Source organism: Phacochoerus africanus, chromosome 10 (assembly GCF_016906955.1).
Source record: "Phacochoerus africanus isolate WHEZ1 chromosome 10, ROS_Pafr_v1, whole genome shotgun sequence".
NCBI classification, from domain to species: domain Eukaryota; kingdom Metazoa; phylum Chordata; class Mammalia; order Artiodactyla; family Suidae; genus Phacochoerus; species Phacochoerus africanus.
Window position 1 is genome coordinate 87,826,710 of NC_062553.1, and position 19,629 is coordinate 87,846,338.

Genomic DNA, 19,629 nt, shown 5'->3' on the forward strand with positions numbered 1-19,629 from the left:
TGAGACTAAGTGAAAAAATTTTTTTCAATTGAAAGTTTACTGGAAACAGTTTTAAAAGATTCATATCCTTAGTGTATAGAACTTGTGAATTTGTAGTATGGTTTTATGAATTTTGTATAAATATGTCCTTTTAGTCCCTTTAGAGGACATCTTGAGAAAAATCTATCAAATTAGAAACTTAGATATTCATGTTTAAGAACCTCTTACTAAATAGAATTTTTAATATTTCAAGTCAAGATGTAAAATTAATGTATCATTAGGATAAATAGTTTGTGATTGAATTGCTGCTTTTCCTATAAAGTCAGTGGGTTGTCCTTAACTTCAGTACATACAAGGAATATTTGTATGTCTATTATATGAAAAGTCTGTGTTAGGAACCATAACTGATATAAAGATGAATTAAGATAACCCTCCCTGATCTCAAGGAGCTTATAATTTTATAGGAGTGATAAGAAATTATCACCGTTTATTGAATTCTTAGCTATGTATGCCAGGCACTGTGAAAGTTAAGTGCATTGCACTTAATTCTTACAACTGTATGAGGTAAGTAATATTCCTGTTTAGTGAAAGAAGAAACAGAACCTTACAAGAAATTAAATTGCTGGCCTACTAGGGTAATAGAAATTATGAGTGGTAGAGACAGAGCCCAGGGTGTTAGGCCTAGAAAACCAAACCATTGTGTATGCTTTACTGTTTCATAAGTAATTTAATCAGCAGAGCATAAAGTAAGTGCTAGAAGAGAGTTACAAAAGGAGGTAGAATTAGAAAAGGCTTTATGGAGGAGGAAAAAACAGAGAAACTCTCTTTTTTTTCCTTCTAAATTTCTTGGGTAAATCCCAGCGCAGTCCAATGAGATTTTGAAGAAGAAAGCAAGTTATTGTAAAGAAAATTCCCAGGTTCTCTGGTGTTAAAGCTAATGTACTCACCCAGAGAGGTCTGTAAGAATTGAACTAATTCATTAAACTAATTTAGATATGTGAGCTTCTGATTCTTAGCAGTGTTACCTCTGATTTTAGTAGCAGTATATCAAAATTAAATTGACCTCAAAGGATTATTAATGTACAACTACCCCCCCCCCCCGTTAGTTTTGGTCTAAAATTGATAGAGGGTGTAAATTTAAAGGGTCTGACTTTGTTTTTCCTTTGGGTAAGATTGAGAAATTTTTCATCAATCTAGTTGCTTTATTGTTTACATTGGTTTTATAAAAGTATATAGTTACTAGATTGTTTTGGTTTTTAAATTATTTATGTAAATTATATAGACAAATATGTATCAATGACTTATTCACATGACTTAACTACACTTACTTCTTATAGAATAATGTATTTCAGTTTAGTAGTATGTTTGATGCATTTTTATTGAGTAAAACTTACTTTCTTCCCCAGTGGAAGCATCAGTTCATAGCAGTAATGCACACTGTACAGATAAGACCATTGAAGCTGCTGAAGCCCTGCTTCATATGGAATCTCCTACCTGCTTGAGAGATTCAAGAAGTCCTGGTATGTAAACTGTTCTTTTTTATAGTTAAACACATCATATCACTTCATGTATCTAGAATAAAAGGTTGTTTTGTTTTTAAGGGTTGCACCTGGTATGGAAGTTATTACCAGGCTGGGGGTCGAATCAGGGCTGTAGCTGACAGCCTACACCCCAGCTCCTGGTAAATCCGGATCCCAGGCCAGGAATCAAACCCACGTCCTCATGGATCCTAGTTGGCTTTGTCACTGCTGAGCCATAACAGGAACTCCCGGATTTTTTTTCTTTTTTTTGTTTTTGTTTTTTTTTTTTTGCTACAAGGGGATTGTTAGTATTCTCAAAGTCTATTATACATAAATACCTGTGTTAGTAATAATTGATCTTTATTTGTCAAATTCCCAAATCTTAAATACTTTAAATACTCTTAGGAATAAATGATATAGAACATGCCCACTATAGACACATTTTTATTAAATTGTTCTTTATACTATCATGTCTTATTTCCTTAACTCTGGGTAAATTATAAACCTTAAGAGAATAGCAGATGGGGGCAGTCGCCACCTATGACCACTTCAAATCCTTTACAGTAAATACTAAGATTTAGAGTAAATACTAAAGTCAACTATACTTTTGTTTTGGCCATAGCTGAAGCATATAGAAGTTCCTGGGCCAGAGATCAAATCTGAGCCTCAGCTGCAACCTATGGCACAGCTATAGCAATGCCAGATCCTTAGCCCACTATGCCACAGTGGAAACTCCCATACTTTTGTAGTTACAGTAGAAGTCCCATGTATAATTCAGGGATATGAGAAGAAAATTAGGACATATTGGTCAATGTATTAATCCATGATAATGTGTATTAATTGAAATGTCATATCCCGATTATTCATGCTCATTGAAAGGAAGCCAGAGAAACATCATTGTATGTAACAGAATATTGAAAATCTATATGTGCTGCTTTAGTGACCCAAAATAATCAGGACCATTCTATTAGATAAAATTTTAAATGATGAAAGATAATATTCATTGGGCCATAATGAGCAGGTTTTCTTTCCATATTTTTTTCTTTGTTTTTAGGGCTCCACCTGCAGCATATGAGTTCCTGGGCTAGGGGTCGAATGGGAGCTGTAACCACTGGCCTATACCACAACCATGGGAACGCCAGATATGAGCCGCATCTGTGACCTACCTCAGTTTATGGCAATGCTGGATCCTTAACCCACTGAGCCAGGTCAGGGATGGAACACACATCCTCATGGATACTAGTTGGGTTCTTAACCTGCTGAACCACAACGGGAACTCCTCTTTCCATATGTTAAAATGAAGTCTCAGTGCTTACTTTTCTCTGAATACACTTTTTTTTTTTGTCTTTTTGCTATTTCTTTGGGCCGCTCCTGCGTCATATGGAGGTTCCCAGGCTAGGTGTCCAATCGGAGCTGTAGCTGCCAGCCTACGCCAGAGCCACAGCAACGCAGGATCCCAGCCGCATCTGCAACCTACACCACAGCTCACGGCAACGCCGGATCGTTAACCCACTGAGCAAGGGCAGGGACCGAACCCGCAACCCCATGGTTCCTAGTCGGATTCGTTAACCACTGTGCCACGACAGGAACTCCCTACATGTATTATTTTAATGCTATACCAGGTGCATGTTTTACCTAGTTAGAGGATAATGAGTTTGTGGAAGGAAAGTAATCATTAACCATTATTATACTATTACTTTATTTTCTGATGTTTTCCCAATTGTCGAAGTAATTCAAAGTCTTCTACAATGAGCTTGAAAGTATCTAAACGTATGAAGCATGGGGGTTGACTACTTATGAATCCCCCCTTTACCCAGAGGATTAACATTTCCTTCAAGTCAATTATGTTTGCATTTATTTCCTTACAGTGTTTCAGGTCATATTGTATATTTAGCAAGTTAATTTCAAGTTCTAATCCTGCTTTTATGAATTCTCAATAAACTGACTTTGTGCTCGTTTCAGCAGCACGTATAATCACATAACCTCACTTCTCCTAAATATTGAATTGTCCATATTAAGAAGCATTAATGGGGGTGGGAAACTTTAATTTTTCAACTTTTTTTTATAGTGGAAGTGTTTGTCCCTCCTTGTGTATCAACTCCAGAATTTATCCATGCTGCTATGAGGCCAGATGTCATTACAGAAACTGTAGTGGAGGTGTCAACTGAAGAGTCTGAACCAATGGATACCTCTCCTATCCCTACATCACCGGATAGTCATGAACCAATGAAAAAGAAAAAAGGTAGTGTATTTACAAATTTCTGGAAAATTGGGTGAAATTTTTTTTAGTATCTTTTTCTCTACTCAAGGAACGTAGGAAATATAAGCTGTAGATTTATGATTGATGTTATCTTAACTAGATATTCTCAAAGAATTAAAAAATTGAGATTTTAATTTTGTTTTTTAATATGTGCATACTGTTTAAAGGAGTTAGTATTTGAGCCCTAAAGTGATTGCTTGAAAATGAGATTATAATAGGTGCTCAATATACAGAAGGAAGATCAGAGATTCACTGCACATTGTTCTACTTTCTGATGTTTCAGGTACTTGATTACTTTTTATCTTCCTACTCTTTTGTGGGAATTAAAATAAAAAGCCTCATATTTGTCCCCGCACCTTCTGCCTTAAAACACCAAGATTGCCAGAAGGGACTTCTATAGGGCATGTATTCACCATTGGGTAAAGAGCATTTTCACTTACTGTTTGCCTCCTGCTGAAACTTGTGCTCTCCCCCTCCCAGTGGGTGAGGGGCATAAGACTCCAGCCCATCTCTAGCAGCCTGAGGAGATGGGCAACAAGTGGGTTCTTTTTCTGTTTGAACCAAATTGGCAAAACTTGAAAGAAATGTAATTCTGTATAAATGGGTACTCATCTAATTCTGCTTCCTTCACACTTTAGAGTGTGGGGGGGAATAAGGGAAAGTTCTTGTTGAAAATTATGATAATTATTTTTCATTTATTATATGGCAGTGTTTCAAATTGCTGTGATGTTTATAGGTCTGTGCTCATTGCTGTAAGGGATACAATGAAGACAGAATGCCTTCTTCCCTCTTAGAGTATAGATAATATGTATTTGAGGAAGACATAAATGAGAGAAATTATAGGTTTTGTTTTTTTTTTCAGGGCTGCACCCGAAGCATATGGAAATTTCCAGGCTTTAGGGGTCGAATCAGAGCTGCAGCTGCCAGCCTACTCCACAGCTCACAGCAACACTGGATCCTAAACTCATGGGTGGAGGTCAGGTATCGAACCTGCATCCTCATGGATACTAGCCAGGTTCATAACTGGCTGAGCCACAACTCCATGAATGAGATAATTTAGAAGGAAGAATTGCTTCCTGCTGTAAATGTTTAAAAACAAAAGGCACGCATATAAATAGCCCTGTTTATAAGACTCACAGACTTAGAGAACAAACAGTGGTTGCCAGGGAGGAGGAGTTTGAGGGAGGAATGGAGTGGGAGGTTGGGGTTAGCAGATGTAAGTTACAATAAATACATGGAGAGGATAATCAACAAGATTTTACTGTATAGCACAGAGAACTACATTCAATGTATTTATGATAAACCATAATAGAAAATATTTTTTAAAAGTGTGTATATATGTATAACTGAATCACTTTGCTGTATAGCAGAAATTAACACAACATTGTAAATCAACAGTATTGTAGTATGGAGTCCCCATCGTGGCTCAGTGGTTAACGAATCCGACTAGAAACCATGAGGTTGCAGGTTTGATCCCTGGCCTCTCTCAGTGGGTTAAGCATCCGGCATTGCTGTGAGCTGTGGTGTAGTTCAGCAGCTACAGCTCTGCTTAGATCCCTAGCCTGGGAACCTCCATATGCCACACATGCGGCCCTAGAAGAGACAAAAACAAAAAACTGCAATGTAATAAATAAAATAAATAGCCTTGTTTAAACACTGCCCACTATAGCCTTTGGATGGTTGTATCTTATGGGGGCTATTATAAAATACTTTAGAAATTTTTAGATTTAAATAAAGAAGGAAAAGACTATGAAAGGTTATCATTTGGGGAACAAAGACCTGTAGATAGTAAACAGGTTGATCTGCCTATGTGATGGTATGATATAAACCAGGAAATAATTTGCCAATTTAATACTAATCTTGTATTTGGAAATAGCTGGTCTTAATGACCATTTAAAAATTCAGGATTTCCCGTCATGGCTTAGCGGTTTATGAACCTGACTAGTATCTGAGAGGATATAGGTTTAATACCTGGCCTTAGGGGATTAAGGATTCGGCATTGCTATAAGCTGTGGTGTAGGTTGCAGGCGCAACTCAGATCCCCCATTGCTTGTGGCTGTGTGCAGCTGCAGTTGGACCCCTAGCTGGGAACTTTCATATGCTGCAAGTGTGGCCCTAAAAAGCAAAAAAAAAAAAAAAAATTACATATAACACTATTAATTATTCATTGGTGGTTAAGTATATTGGGGACATACAAAGTTAGGTTATTTTTTAATAGTATAGTCTTTTTTTTTTTTTTTTGGTCTTTTTGTCTTTTTAGGGCCGCACCTACAGCATATGGAGGTTCCCAGGCTAGGGGTAGAATCAGAGCTGTAGCTGCCAGCCTACGCCACAGCCACAACAACTCAGGGTCCAAGCCGCATCTGCAACCCACATCACAGCTCACAGCAACACCAGATCCTTAACCCACTGAGCGAGGCCAGAGATGGAAGCTGTTTCCTCATGGATAGTAGTCGGGTTCCTTAACCGCTGAGCCATGATAGAAAATCCAAGTCTGGAGTTCCCGTCGTGGCGCAGTGGTTAACGAATCCGACTAGGAACCATGAGCTTGCGGGTTCGGTCCCTGCCCTTGCTCAGTGGGTTAACGATCCGGTGTTGCCGTGAGCTGTGGTGTAGGTTGCAGACGCGGCTCGGATCCTGCGTTGCTGTGGCTCTGGCGTAGGCGGGTGGCTCCAGCTCCGATTCAACCCCTAGCCTGGGAACCTCCATATGCCGCGGGAGCGGCCCAAGAAATAGCAACAACAACAACAAAAAAGACAAAAAAAAAAAAAAAGAAAATCCAAGTCTTTTTATTTCCACAGCTTTTAATATGTACTAATGTGCATTGTGAATCTCTAGGAGAAGATAGCAGGCAGTGTTCTAAAAGTTAATTTGATTGTAGAAACCTTTTTCCTACTGATGAATAACTTCTTAAGGAATATGATTTGGGAAATGCTGCTTTATGAGAAAATAAGCCTTTGGGGGCTAACCTTTCTGTTAAGGAATTTGGGCTTTTTTGCTTGAATTTAGGAGACAGTAAAGATGTTTTATTACTGACTGGTTCATAGATATAAATATTAGTTAAATTGAGAAATTAAGCTGTTTTAACAAGGAGACCAGTGAACTTTGTTTTAATCATGTTTTTGTGATAGAACATGATAGAAGGTAATATGAGAAAAAGAATGTGTGTGTGTGTGTGTATGTAAACTGGGTCAGTTTGGTGCACACCAAAAATTTGCAGAACATTGTAAATCAACTATAGTTTCAATTTTTTTTTTTTTTGCCAAGGTATACTTCTTTTTTATTTTTGCCTTTTTTTTTAGGGCCGCACCTTGACATATGGGAGTTCCCAGGCTAGTGATCAAATTGGAGCTGCAGCTGCTGGCCTACACCACAGCCATATAGCAATGCTGGATCCTTAACCCACTGAGTGAGGCTAGGGATCGAACCTGCATCCTCATGGATACTAGCGGGGGTTCATAACCTGCTGAGCCACAATGGGAACTCATACTTCTTACTGATTAGAATGACCGTAATGAAATCCTGGAATATAATATCTATGCTTTTATATAAATTAAGGCACTTTAATTTAGCTCTAGATAATCCTTGCTAATGAAGAGTAGACATCAGAAATTCCAAATCTATGACAGTCGCCAAATCAGTAATACTATATTTAATCTAAAAATTTGAAATACTTTCTCTGGCGCAGCACAGTGGGTTAAGGATCTGGTGTTGCTGCAGCTGCGGCTTAGGTCGCAAATGCAGCTCGAATCTGGTCCCTGGCTCAGGAACTCCATATGCGAAGGAGGCAGCCAAAAAAGAAAAAAAAAAAAGAAATACTTAAGTATTTGCAGTCTCTTGAGGCTTCCCCTCACCTGCCAACATTCATCCATCAGTGCTAAGGATCGAATGCAATGCATTTCAGATGTAAGCCTTCTGTACTGTAGAGAAGTATAGTTCTTGCTTTTCTGTTCATTGTGGATGCCAGTCTGAGAGAGCTTTAGGGCAGAAGTGAGAAGAAACACAAGGAAGGGCACAATATTTATTAGACGTATGAGGTAATTACTTGGAAGATGTTTCTATCTTTATTATATTCCTGCACATTGAAGTGGGGAAATTTATGCTTAAATCCTGGTAAATTGATTGGCTCAGAGTAGTAGAGACTGTTTAAAATAATATTTTTTACTTTTCCTCATTTGAGCTCAAAGGGCCTCGCAGATTATCAGATCCACTGCAATAGGTAGGTAAAGCTTTTTCTAACAGTTCCGTAGAACAGAAAACAAACGTCTGTACTAGAATTTGTTTCCATTGCTACACTTTTGGAAGAGGTTAGCAAATTGAAGCTCTGAGCATGTAAATAAATAATAGGTTAGTAGTACCTGACTTGCCATATACATTGAGATTACTATCAACTAACTTGCCATATACATTGAGATTACTATCAACTAATCTAAACTTGCAGAAGTGCTTATAGTGCTTCTTTTAAAAGCAATTTTTATATAGAGATATTAATTCATAAATTAGTGTCTAGTTTCATGAACAATGTGTTAGCAAAGAGCCTGCTATCATGCTTCTGTTATTTCTCCTGTTTTCAATGTATGGTTTCAATGTCTTATTTTTTAGTTGGCCGTAAACCAAAGACCCAGCAGTCGCCAATTTCCAATGGGTCTCCTGAGTTAGGTATAAAGAAGAAACCAAGAGAAGGAAAAGGTAATTTGGGGAGGGCTATTTTGGAGGTGAAATTTTGTTTTTCAGTCACTTATAGGAAGATTATTTCTAGTATATGCACATGTGAGATGACTGTCTTTTGGTGGTACTCTTAATCAGGGCTGTATCAACACCATGTGGGGAGCCTTTTCAACTATCTATGCCTGGTCCCTACCCCACTAAGATTCTATGTTCAGGAGGTGGGCAGGCGTTTGAATTTGGGAAAGGTTCTAAGTGCAGTCTGATGCACACCTGTATTAAGAGCCATTGTTTTGGAGGATGTGTGTATGTATAATAGCACTCATCCTCACATGGAGTCACTTAGCACTAAAAAAGGTTTATAAAAGTAAAAACCTGGGAGTTCCTGCAGAGGCACAGTAGATTATGGATCCAGCATTGCCGCAGCTGAGGCATAGCTTGCAGCTGTGGCTCAGATTCTTCCCTGACCCATGACTTCCATATACTGTGGGTGCGGCCAAAAAATAAAAGGACTTTTTTTTAGGGCCACACCCAAGGCATATGGAGGTTCCCAGGCTAGGAATCAAATTGGAGCTGTAACCACTGGCCTACGTGACAGCCACAGCAGTGCTAGATCCAAGCCATGTCTATGACCTACACCACAGCTCATGGCTATGCTGGATCCTTAACCCACTGAGTGAGGCCAGGGATCGAACCTGCATCCTCAAGGATACTAGTCAGATTTGTTTCTGGTAAGCCATGATGGGAATTCCCAAAATAAGGTATTTCTGACAGAATTTCTTTTTTTTTTGTCTTTTTGTTTTTTCTAGGGCCACTCCCATGGCACACGGAGGTTCCCAGGCTAGGGGTCTAATCGGAGCTGTAGCCGCCAGCCTATGCCATAGCTACAGCAACTCAGGATCTGAGCCGCGTCTGTGACCTACACCACAGCTCATGGCAATGTCAGATCCTTAGCCCACTGAGCAGACTAGGGATCGAACCCGCAACCTCATGGTTCTTAGTCGGATTCATTAACCACTGAGCCATGACGGGAACTCCATAATTTCTTAACAGATAGAAGCAATGCAGTGATTCAGTACAAGGTGAATTTAATTTTCCAACCAACAAATTTCAGTCTCGTCTGTAAGGATGTCAGAACAGAAGTTTATATTTGCTTTAGAATTTGTATATTCTCATTAAAAAATAAAAGCCTCTTACATTCTCTGCTCTCTTAATTTGTTGGATAAATTGATTTCAAGTTTTCACAAGGGTTTTAGATGTATTCTAATAATCTGATAACTAAAATTTCTCGCTTCCATGAAGTTTTTAGTAGTACTTGGATACATTTTAGATTAATATATTCAAGTTTATTCCATCTTTAGCAGGTAGTCTGGTATATCTCATTTTAAATAATTAAAGCAAAAATGAAGTCTCTAGTTAAAAATTAAGTCTAGAAGCCTACCAAGAAATTTAGTTAGAAAAAATCGAGTTATAGTAAACTCATATTCAGGAACTATTTATTCAATTTGGGACAGACTTAGGATACTTTTATTTTCTTGTCCATCTTTGGTTGTTTTACATTTTTACTATCTTGGGTTTTATCTTTTAATTTACATTGAAAACTTTAAGGCTTACATAATAGTAGTAAATGTTAGAAAGTTAAACTGTAATAGACAGTTATTCCTGTTCTTATTTTTTTTTATTTTTTGCTATTTATTTCTTGCTTTTTAGGGCCACATCTGTGGTATATGGAAGTTCCCAGGCTAGAAATCTAATCAGAGCTGTAGCCTCTGGCCTACACCACAGCCACAGCAACACGGATCCGAGCTATGTCTCTGACCCTACACCGCAGCTCATGGCAACACCTGATCCTTAAACCACTGAGCAAGGCCAGGTATTGGACCTTCATCCTCATGGATACTAGTCAGATTCGTAACCCATTGATCCACAATAGGAACTACCTATTCCTGTTTTAAAAATTATTTCCATCATCAGTGTCTCCTATATTCAAAGACCTTATGTTTAACACTGGAAAAAAATTTCGTGATAACCTAAACCAATGAAAATGAATCACCTTTCATTAAAATTTCTGTTTAGTGTTATTAAACTTGATGCAACATGTTGTAATATGAAGATTGAAGTTTTTACTGACACACCTGCATTACAAATCCAGCCAGTGTTTCCTCTTCTGTAAAATTACTATGATAATGTCAGCATAGATTTAGTGAACTACCTTATCTGATAAAGAAGACTTCTCTTTCTAAATTCTTTTTTCCTTAAAACCCGAAATAGAATTGTTAATTTTAACCTGGGGATGGGAACTAGGGTGAAGCACTTAAAGATAACCTGAGGATGTTGATGCGTCTAATTAATTCAACAGATACAAAAACATTCAATCTCTACTGTGTTCCTTGTGCATATTGTACAAAAACTTCGTGCAGAATTAATAAAAATGCCCCAGCTACACATTCTGATTTAGTTGAGAGTGATGGAGTTGAAAGATATGTGAGTGTTTGGTGGTGGTGGTGGGGTTTTTTTGTTCTAATTTTTTTGGCCACACCTTTGGCATGTGGAAGTTACTGGGCCAGGAATGGAACCTGTGCCACACCAGTAACACCAAAATCCCTAACTGCTAGGCCACTGGGGAACTCCACATGTGGTTTAATAGTAAGAGTTTTTAGTCACAAATGCTGATATAATAGGGTTTCAGAGACAGGAATGTAACACTGTAAAGTTGAAGGTTAATCTTTTCAGGTCAAGAGAGATACACTGGGCTAAACTATGGGTTAATAGATTTATTGAATTTTCAGGGAAATTTAGGATGAAAATGAAATGCTAGAAGAAGAGCATCAGCATTTAGATTGAGTAGCAGGGGCCTGATTTGGAAGTCCCCTCCACACTCAAAGTTCTTCTCATGTAGCCTGTAATTTAGATCTAGGTCTGAGGATAGTAAAGGGTTAGTGACCAGGACCCTGAGGTGATCTGGTGGCTTTGTGGTGGCATATATATCTTAATCGTCTTCTCAGGACTCTGTTCTTCCATCAGTTTAAGAACCTCTGCACCTAGAGGTTCTTAAATGCTGCAGCTCGGGTTTGATCCCTGGCTCCATAGCTTCTACATGCCATGGGTGTGGCCAAAATGGAAAGAAAAACAGCAGCCTGAAAAGCCTCCTCTTCCCCAACCTTCCAAAAATAAAAAGTGATGCTCTTTCTTTTGGGACTAAGTTCCCTATTTTACCTACCCAGATTCCTTCCTTTTCTTTAGTGCAAATCTTAGACATCTTCTAAGACTTAATGACGTCTTGCCAAACAACTTTATCTTCACTCCTAAAACCCTAAACATTACTTTCTGTCATTCACTTGGAATATAATTATGCATGGCCTTGTGATGTAGCTTATATTGTTTCATACTTTTTTCTTGTATTCTTATTTACTAGACAACACAGTTTGACACTGTACAAATGATTGCTTGATACAGTCAAGTATTTAATGCTACTCCTAGTATATTTGTGCTTTACCAGTAGTAAATTGATTTTTTTATCCAGGGTAAGTAAATATTTACTTTTAATTATGTTGATGAGTTTTTAAACAATGTCTATCATTGTTTTCAAAGGAAACACAACCTATTTGTGGGAGTTTCTTTTAGATCTACTTCAAGATAAAAATACTTGTCCCCGGTATATTAAGTGGACTCAGAGAGAAAAAGGCATATTCAAGCTTGTGGATTCAAAGGCTGTCTCTAAGCTTTGGGGAAAACATAAGAACAAGCCAGATATGAACTATGAAACTATGGGACGAGCTTTGAGGTAAGAACACAAAAGAAAGAGTTTTCAAACAAAACTTACTATCCCTTAATATTGTCTATTAACTATTTCCAGAGAAGCTCTTAAAATCATTTATTATAACTTTTAATTAGAGGGGACTTTCTAGAGGAGCTTCTTGGATTTGGAGGCAGATGGGGAAAGGGGTTTGGTCTGGATGTCTAAAATTTCAACACCAGGAGTTCCTGTGGTGGCCCAGAGGGTTCAGAACCTGACTAGTATCCGTGAGGATGTGGATTCCATTCCTGGCCTCATTCAGTGGGTTAAGAATCCAATGTGGCTGTGAGCTGTGGTATAGGTCACAGACGAGGCTCAGATCTGGTGTTGATCTGGCTGTGGTTTAGGCCAGCAGCTGCAGCTCCAATTCGACCCCTAGCCTGGGAACCTCCATATGCCGTGGGCCCTAAAAAGAAGGAAGAAATAAATACCATTGGAAAATCCATTGTTTGTGGAAAATGAGCACCTTTAGGAAAATTAGACCCACATAAAATAGTTACTAAATTGTGAATTTGCTCTTTATTTAGTTCCTGCAAATTTGTTATGATGGATTTATCTTTATAAGAAAATTTCTCTTGCCCTATCAGTTTGAGGCACCCATGTAACTTTGTGATATACATGGCTTCTAATTAAGGGTGTTTATAAATAAACATAGCTTATGAGAGATAGTATTCACATATCCCAGATTGTTCTCTATAGGCATGGCTTAGGTACTTTTACCACGTAATAGGAGACTGTTTTTATAACATATGTAAATCAGAATGGACTTGTTGCCAATGTCTGTAAAATGTAGTCATCTCTCAGTATCTGAAGGAGATGGTTCCAAGAACCCCTACGGATAGCAAAATATGAAGTGGGGTAGTTTATCTGTAACCCCCATACACTTTTTTTTTTGGCTTTGGCATGCAGCAGCTTGATGTGGGATCTCAGTTCCCAGACCAGGGTTAGAACCCAGGCCATAGTGGTGAAAATAGTGGGTCCTAACCACCAGACTACCAGGGAATTTCCTCCTATATACTTTATCTCTAGATTGCATATAATACCTAATACAGTGTAAGTACTGTGTAAATAGTTGCCATCACATGATAAATTCATGCTTTGCTATTTGGAACTCTCGTGGAATTTTTTTCCCCTGAATATTTTTGATCCACAGTTGGTTAAATTCATAGATAAGGAGTCCACGGATATGGAGGGCAACTGTGCAGTAATAAATTCTGTATTTAGGTTAAATTACTTTAAGAAAAAGAAAGCTCTTACCTACCTTATAGATCTCAAGGTTAAAGACAGGACTTATGGCACCGGGTTCCAATTTCATTTCTACTTCATATTCTTAGCCTTTTGAACAATCTAGGCAGTATGAATTCCTCCTTATCTCTTATTGGTATAAATGAATGTCTTTTTTGCTAGCAACTATTCTGTGTGGAGGTGTTTTGGGAGGAAAATATACTTGATTTATTTATTTATTACTTTTCCCCTTTCAGATATTATTACCAAAGGGGTATTCTTGCAAAGGTTGAAGGACAGAGGCTTGTATACCAGTTCAAGGATATGCCCAAAAACATTGTGGTCATAGATGATGACAAAAGTGAAACCTGTAATGAAGATTTAGCATCAGCTACTGATGAAAAATCATTAGAACGAGTGTCACTATCTGCAGAAAGTCTCTTGAAAGCAGCAACTTCTGTTCGTGGTGGAAAAAACTCATCTCCTCTTAACTGCTCCAGGGCAGAGAAGGGTGTAGCTAGAGTTGTGAACATCACTTCCCCTGGTCATGATTCTTCATGCAGGTCTCCTACCACTACCACCTCTGTACCAGCAACGGCAGCTCCAAGGTAAGTGAGGGAGACCATTAGTTGTCTTTGAAAACCCTTTAATGATATGTTCCTTTTTAAATATTCTAAGGAGTTCCCATTGTGGCTCAGTGGAAATGAATCTGGCTAGCATCCATGAGGATACAGGTTCGGTTCCTGGCCTTGCTTCCCGGCGTTGCCATGAACTGTGGTGTAGGTTGCAGACATGGCTCGGATCCTGTGTTGCTGTGACTGGTGTAGGCCGGCAGCTACAGCTCCAATTTGACCCCTAGCCTAGGAACCTCCATATGCCGCAGGTGTGGCCCTAAAAAGACGAAAAAAAACACACACACACACACACACACATACACATATATATTTACATTCTAAGAACCCTCTTGTCAGGACTTTGAAATCTGTTAATTGTGTTACAGTAGATGTCTCAAACATGAATTGATTTTTATGGTTTAATAGATGAAATTTAATATAGGCTTTAGTTTAAATTTTATTTCATAGTATTTCAAACTTCAGGGATTTTCAGTACATCTGTAAAATTGGGGAGTGCTAGTTTTGTACATTTTGGATTTGCATTCATCTTTTTGCTAACGAGATCTGTTTTATAATTTAGCATTAAATATAATCAGCTTTATTTTTTAAATCTACTAGGACAGTTCGTGTGGCAATGCAGGTACCTGTTGTAATGACATCATTGGGTCAGAAAATTTCAACTGTGGCAGTTCAGTCAGTTAATGCAGGTGCACCGTTAATAACCAGCACCAGTCCAACAACAGCAACCTCTCCAAAGGTGGTTATTCAGACAATCCCTACTGTGATGCCTGCCTCTACTGAAAATGGAGACAAAATCACCATGCAGCCTGCCAAAATTATCACCATCCCAGCTACACAACTTGCACAGTGTCAACTGCAGACGAAGTCGAATCTGACTGGGTCAGGAAGCATTAACATTGTCGGAACCCCACTGGCTGTGAGAGCACTTACCCCTGTTTCAATAGCCCACGGTACACCTGTAATGAGACTATCGGTGCCTACTCAGCAGGCATCTGGCCAGACTCCTCCCCGAGTTATCAGTGCCGTCATAAAAGGGCCAGAGGTTAAATCAGAAGCAGTGGCAAAAAAGCAAGAACATGATGTGAAAACTTTGCAGCTGGTACAAGAAGAAAAACCAACAGATGGAAATAAGACAGTGACCCACGTAGTGGTTGTCAGTGCGCCTTCAGCTATTGCCCTTCCTGTAACTATGAAAACGGAAGGACTGGTAACATGTGAGAAATAAAGCAGCAGCTTGCCCATGGACTTTTGAATGTTAGTGATAGTACTAAGTATTGGCAAGGATGTCATCAAGAGAAGTCAAAAGACTTTAAAACATTTTTAATGCATATAAGAAAACAATCAAACTTACTGGAAATAAATTACCTATCCCATGTTTCAGTGGGAGATGAACTACATATTGAGATGCTGACAGAAAACTGCCTCTTACAGTAGGAAACAACTGAACCCGTCAATAAGAAAAAGGATTGAAAGGGACCAAGCAACTCACTACAATATCAAGTTACACTAAGACTTGGAACACTAACATTCTGTAAGAGGCTATATGGTTTTCAGTGGGGCGGGGTTGGGATGGGTGATCTCATTGTTACATATAGCAATTTTTGATGCATTTTATATGCATACCAGCAATTATTACTGTGTTCACACAGAACTCACTTAACTGGTGCTATGTGAAGACTGCTAATATAGGTATTTTAGAATGTGAATTGAAGAATGGATCCAAAAGCTTCAAAAGAGGATAGCAAAAAAGATCTAGTGTGATTTTTTTTTTAATATCATATAGCTTAAGCTGATTTAAAACAAAGGCCTTAGACTAATTTTCGGTTTTCTTTATTGAAATAAGCTAACAGCTTGTTTGTGTAAAGCTTTTTTATTAAAAGAAAAATTTTAAAAATCTTGTACCTAGCACAGTATTGTTATAGAATTTACATGTAACATTTTATATGGTAGTTTAAGTCTGTCAGTTTCTTAATTGTGGACAAATTAACAGTTGGCTCTGGCCTTTTGCTGTAACATGCCTGTGTCATTCACTTAGCCCTGGCAGGCATAGCAGTTTCAGTTCTACTGTCACTTGGAAGTTAAGGCTCAGCATGAATTTTTGTCAGGTAGCTCTAATACCTGGAGTTTTCTTTCTTCCTTCCTTCTTCTTTTTTTTTTTTTTTTTTAGTTGAAGTTTAAGAGGGAAAGTACCAGTGTTCAGATTTGAACTATAATAGTTTGTATATTCAACATTTGAAGTATATTCTATTTTGTTGTACTCTTGTTTCAAAGTGTATTCAAGTAGGTTTTCTGAAATATAGAAATGAAATTTATCTTGTGTTTTGGTCTCTGGTGATATTTATAACAATATTCCAAGGTTAGTACAGACACATTGCTTTAGTTAAGGAGTAATAGAAGTCCTTTTTCTCCTTGCCACCCACTGGCATGAAGAAATTCTTCTGTTTTGCTCCATTACATTTATATTTGGCAGATAATCTGCATGTCTCCACTTCCTTACTAATTACTGTCTACCTACCTTAATGAATTTACTGTTTTAATGTTAGCCACACTTAATTTATATTTCAAATCAGACCATTTGTTTCTCAAGCAGACCTTTTGAGGGTGAGGAAGAACAAATAATACCTGCTAACCCTTTTACAAATTAGAAAGTGGAGGGACCAGAGGGATTAAACGGGTTTCCTAGTTTCACACCGAACTAGGTCCTCTGACTCCACATTTTAATGCTCTTTCTACTGCAAAGAGAAGTTGTCTATTTTCACTTCTTCTAGAAATTTAAATAAACTGATACTGCATATTTGGTGGCTGTTAATTGTGCATTTGGTCAGAGACTACTTAGGTCTATAACAGCTCCCTTTGTAATCTATCTTTTCTGTAAACACACTTGATGATACTTTTAAATAAAAGCTCAAAGGAAAACTCACTTATTATCCCATTTGGGGGTTAATCTCAAATTCTACCTCCTTTAGAACACTTCTTAAATATTTCAGCTTCCCAAAAATGTATCATATGCCTTGGCTCTTAACTGTATGGCCTTTTTTACATGGCAGTCTCATTTGTTGTCACGTCTTTCATAATATTCTTCTAGGCCAATGCCATGACTTATACCCCTCCCCAATGCTGAGCATTTTAAACACTCAGACATTTATTGATTTTGGTTATTTGCTAAGAATCTAAGTCACATGGAAGATAGCTAATGAAACGTATTTTAAATGAGCAATTATTTCTGCCTATGCTACATTACTAATTGGTTCTAATTAGGTTAAGTTCCACCTGTCTACCCAAACATTTTTCTGTCTCTTTCAAAATAAGTTCACCTAAGGTCTAGATTTAGAAACACACATTGGTGGTATATACTGATCAGAGTGTTTCTTCTAATTGAAATTCTCAGTGGTATGGCTTTTAATCTCAACCCTTCCAAACTGTTAATTATTATAATTTATATTTGCTTTTTGTGTCCAGTGTATCAAAGAACCACATAACAATGACATGATGGCACTACATCTTCCGGTCTCACCAGGCTTTTGAACATTGATCAGCAGTTGGCCCATTCATTCCCTGGGTGATCTTCCAGCAACAGTTCCAGCCTTCACCCCCCTGCTTACCAGATGGCCAGGATACCTCTTTATAGAGAACACCAAGGTCATGAGCTATAAATTCCATTTCTGGACCCCTTGCTATAAGAGCATCTACTTATGCCAGTGTCCATCCTGCAGTTAACCACTCATCATTCTATCTTTTCCTTCAGTAGCCTGCAGTCAGTTCTGGCTTAGAAACAGTTGTCATTGAGGTTTCCAGTAACCCAGTAATCAAAGAGAAACTTCATTTTTTCATGTGATCAGCCTGCTCCATAAAACTCCCCTTTGGTTTCCCATGATACCCCTCTTCTGGTTTACTTCCTGCCTGACCAGCTCTTCTTAGTGTACTTTGTTTTCCTTCAGCTTTCCCAAGGCAGTACTTACCATGGGCTCCCTCTCTCATAGAGTAGTTGTATATATGATCTTGCTTCAACATAATTGTTAGATAATCCATGCATGTTGTTTGTATTACCAAATCTCTTGTTCTAGCTGGACTCAAAGTCTTAGTTGGATTTATTTAATTACTTACTGGCTATTTCCTTCTGAATGTCCAGTCGAACTTATTGTAGTGGGTCTGGAACTGAACCTCCAATGTCTTTTTTTTGGTCCTTTTAGAGCTGCACCCATGGCACATGGAATTTCCCAGTCTAGGAGTCAAATCGGAGCTGCAGGTGCCGGCCTACACCACAGTCACAGCAATGCCAGATCCGAGCTGCATCTGCGACCAGTGCCACAGCTCATGGCAATGCCAGATCCTTAACCCACTGAGCAAGGCCAAGGATCAAACCCACATCCTCATGGATGCTAGTTGGGTTTGTTACTGCTGAGCTGCAATGGGAGCTCCCCAGTGTCTACTGAGGTATGCCTATATTTGAGGTGACATTTATCTACTTCACTTTTTGTAAACACTGCATCTCAGCAATAATGCTGTGGGTTCAGAACTTATAAATGATATATTACAACTTCCCAAGTGAGAACTTAGAAACAAAACATGATTGTACTCCCTAATACTCCATATCAAAAACAAAACTGGGAGTTCCCATCATGGCACAGTGGAAATGAATTCGACTAGAAACCATGAGGTTGTGGGTTTGATCCCCGGCCTCGCTCAGTGGGTTAAGGATCCAGTATTGCCATGAGCTGTGGTGTAGGCTGGCAGCTATAGCTCTGATTAGACCCGTAGCCTGGGAACCTCCATATGCCACAGGTGTGGCCCTAAAAAGACAAAAAAAAAAAAAAAAGAACCTGAACTATAAATAGCAGGATATTGTTTACTCCCTTCCCACTGTATATGTAACTTGGAGAAAACTTCATCTATTTTAGAAAATTTTAATGATGTGATACTGTCACAAAAGGTGGACACTAAACTGTTTTAGAATCACCTTGGATGATTTTAAAATCCTGCTGTCCAGGTCACACATAATACGAGTTAAATTACAATGTGTGAGGGTGGAAGCCAGACATTGGTATTTAAAAAAAGTATCTCTCTGATTTCATTGTGCAGCTAGGTTTGGGCACCATTGCCATCCAGATATAATAAGGAAAGTTTTACATTTAGAGAGCTGTCCTGGAGTTCCTGTTGTGGCTTAGCAGGTTAGGAACCCAACTAGTATCCATGAGACTGTGGGTTCGATTCCTGGCCTTGCTCAGTGGGTTAAAGAATCCAGCATTGCTGCAAGCTGCATGGATGAGCGCAGATCTGACATAGCTGTGCTGTGGTGTAGGCCAGCAACAGCTCCAATTCGACCCCCTGGTCTGGGAACTTCCATATGCTGCAGGTGCAGCCCTAAAAAACAAAAGCAAAAAGAAGAAAAGAAACCTAAGAGATTTTTTGGTCTATTACCTGTATTGTAAATTAAGGTTTAGAAAAACTTGACTCTGGCTTCACTCTCCATCCCCTTACATAAAAAAAAAAAAAAAAAAGGTGAGGGTAGAACAAGGTTAGTTTCTGAGTGAATAACCGTAACCCACCATA

At 38.4% G+C, this 19,629-nt stretch overlaps 1 protein-coding gene across 15 annotated transcripts in view; it reads left to right on the top strand.

The window, feature by feature from the left end:
- ELF2 (E74 like ETS transcription factor 2) overlaps positions 1-16,999 on the top strand; it is a 102,868-nt gene extending 85,869 nt beyond the window's left edge. For 8 of the 15 annotated variants that reach the window (XM_047751704.1, XM_047751709.1, XM_047751705.1 and 5 more), the window contains 7 exons: positions 1,386-1,499; positions 3,568-3,741; positions 7,940-7,978; positions 8,362-8,448; positions 12,016-12,208; positions 13,702-14,052; positions 14,677-16,999. In XM_047751704.1, coding sequence (XP_047607660.1) covers positions 1,386-1,499; positions 3,568-3,741; positions 7,940-7,978; positions 8,362-8,448; positions 12,016-12,208; positions 13,702-14,052; positions 14,677-15,304 — 1,586 coding nt within the window. In that variant the 3' untranslated portion in view covers positions 15,305-16,999. The remainder of the gene's footprint in view (positions 1-1,385; positions 1,500-3,567; positions 3,742-7,939; positions 7,979-8,361; positions 8,449-12,015; positions 12,209-13,701; positions 14,053-14,676) is intronic. The other 7 variants (XM_047751706.1, XM_047751712.1, XM_047751718.1 and 4 more) reach the window with 3 other exon arrangements.
- Positions 17,000-19,629: the final 2,630 nt, after the last annotated feature.